Source organism: Cololabis saira, chromosome 1 (genome assembly GCF_033807715.1).
Source record: "Cololabis saira isolate AMF1-May2022 chromosome 1, fColSai1.1, whole genome shotgun sequence".
Taxonomy (NCBI): Eukaryota; Metazoa; Chordata; class Actinopteri; order Beloniformes; family Belonidae; genus Cololabis; species Cololabis saira.
The window spans coordinates 33,720,017-33,722,249 of record NC_084587.1 but is presented as its reverse complement, the minus strand read 5'-3'; the positions used below and the strand labels follow the sequence as shown (position 1 = coordinate 33,722,249).

At 47.7% G+C, this 2,233-nt stretch overlaps 1 protein-coding gene across 1 annotated transcript in view; it reads right to left on the bottom strand.

The window, feature by feature from the left end:
• Positions 1-659: 659 nt before the first annotated feature.
• Positions 660-2,233, bottom strand: part of LOC133443666 (tubulin beta-4B chain-like) — a 2,872-nt gene continuing 1,298 nt past the window's right edge. The window contains exons 4-5 of the mRNA XM_061720797.1: positions 1,889-2,133; positions 660-1,797 (exon numbers count right to left, since the gene is read on the bottom strand). Coding sequence (XP_061576781.1) covers positions 985-1,797; positions 1,889-2,133 — 1,058 coding nt within the window. The 3' untranslated portion in view covers positions 660-984. The remainder of the gene's footprint in view (positions 1,798-1,888; positions 2,134-2,233) is intronic.

The following is a 2,233-nucleotide window of genomic DNA, read 5'->3' as shown; positions in this document are numbered from 1 at the left end:
CACATAGCACGCATTCAGTAGCCAAAGCTGGGACATGATTTGTAGTCAAATGATTTTCTTTTAATACATCACTATAAACGATGCCGTCTATTTGGTGGGTTAATGAACATTGCATAACTTTTTTAAAATCAAGTTAACCATCTGGTTTACAGTTAATCCAGTTATGACACGAGAGACCACCATGTTCATTTACGCCGCCTTCTTTGGTCACTCCTGAAAGTCTGCTGTACGCAGCAGGAATTATTTGGGAAGTGTTAAGAATGAACCGTCATTCCTGATTAGGCTTTCTAAAAACGATTCTGCAATTAAGCGCCAAGTATTGACTAGTAAACAGTTTCCACTCCTTGTGGTTGCTAACATATGTCACACCTTTACTCAAACTCCTACCACATGCTGCCATTAAGAAGCTTGTGGGACTTGGTAATGTTTAACATTTAAAATGTCTCTTCATCCAAAAGGCAACCAGGCATCTACAGACTGCTGTGTTCTCACACTGCCTCCATGTGGCTGTGAAGTCGTCGTTAGGTAGACACCTCCATTTTGATTCACTTCTTCTTAGATCAGGGTTCAAATTTAAAAAGGACTTGGACGAATGTTGTCGGCATCAGATAGCAAAGAGTTACCATTAAACTTTTAAAAACATAACCCACACGCAAAATTGGTCAAATAAATTTATTTCACCCAGTGACAAACTAATCAATGATAAAACTGGCTCTGTATGGAACAGTTTCAGATGAATGAAAATGACCAGAAACCTCATGAAAAGACCACAATCATCTTTGCATTAACCATCTGTTAAATCTGGATTAGGAGGCTCAGTTTAACTCTTAGTGCAGTCTTACTCACCCTAAAAAAGGGAAATTAAACAGAACTTTAACAACACAAAACAGAAGAACTTAAAAAAGGTCAGACGGAAGGGCTGAAATAAGTAAACTGATGGTTGATAGTGTTACGAAAAGTGCAGATGAAAGATGAAGCCAGATCTTAGGCCACCTCCTCCTCGCCTTCCTCCTCAAACTCTCCCTCCTCGGCTGTGGCGTCCTGGTACTGCTGGTACTCGGACACCAAGTCGTTCATGTTGCTCTCTGCCTCAGTGAACTCCATCTCATCCATTCCCTCCCCGGTGTACCAGTGGAGGAAGGCCTTGCGGCGGAACATGGCGGTAAACTGTTCAGAGATGCGCTTGAAGAGCTCCTGAATTGCTGTGCTGTTGCCGATGAACGTGGCGGCCATTTTGAGGCCACGGGGCGGGATGTCGCACACGGCCGTCTTCACATTGTTGGGAATCCATTCGACGAAGTAACTGCTGTTCTTGTTCTGCACGTTCAGCATCTGCTCATCCACCTCCTTCATGGACATGCGGCCGCGGAACACAGCGGCCACGGTCAGGTAGCGGCCGTGGCGCGGGTCGCAGGCTGCCATCATGTTCTTGGCATCGAACATCTGCTGAGTGAGTTCGGGCACAGACAGAGCCCTGTACTGCTGGCTGCCTCTGCTGGTGAGCGGGGCAAAGCCAGGCATGAAAAAGTGCAGGCGAGGGAAGGGGACCATGTTGACGGCCAGCTTCCGGAGGTCAGCGTTAAGCTGGCCGGGGAAGCGCAGGCACGTTGTCACCCCGCTCATGGTGGCAGAGACCAGGTGGTTGAGGTCTCCATAAGTTGGTGTGGTGAGTTTGAGAGTGCGGAAGCAGATGTCATACAGGGCCTCGTTGTCTATGCAGTAGGTTTCATCTGTGTTCTCAACCAGCTGGTGGACGGAGAGAGTGGCGTTGTAGGGCTCCACAACTGTGTCTGACACCTGGAGATGGAGCATGCAGAGTTCAGGGAAAACGGTAAAACCACAGATAAAAAAAACAAACAAGAGAAGCAAAGTGACGCAATCACTGCACCTTAGGAGAGGGCACCACACTGAAGGTGTTCATGATACGATCGGGGTACTCCTCCCGGATTTTGCTGATAAGCAGAGTGCCCATTCCAGAGCCGGTACCACCGCCCAGGGAGTGTGTGAGCTGGAAACCCTGAAGGCAGTCACAGCTTTCAGCTTCCTTCCTCACTACATCCATGACCGAATCCACCAACTCGGCTCCCTCTGTGTAGTGGCCCTTTGCCCAGTTGTTACCCGCACCGCTTTGACCTGTAAAAGGACGACCTTACTATGATCAGCTGTTCGAGAGCTTGTTTCAGACTCTTTGGACATGTAGCGATAAGTACCCTGTTAAAATGTCTTTATTGGT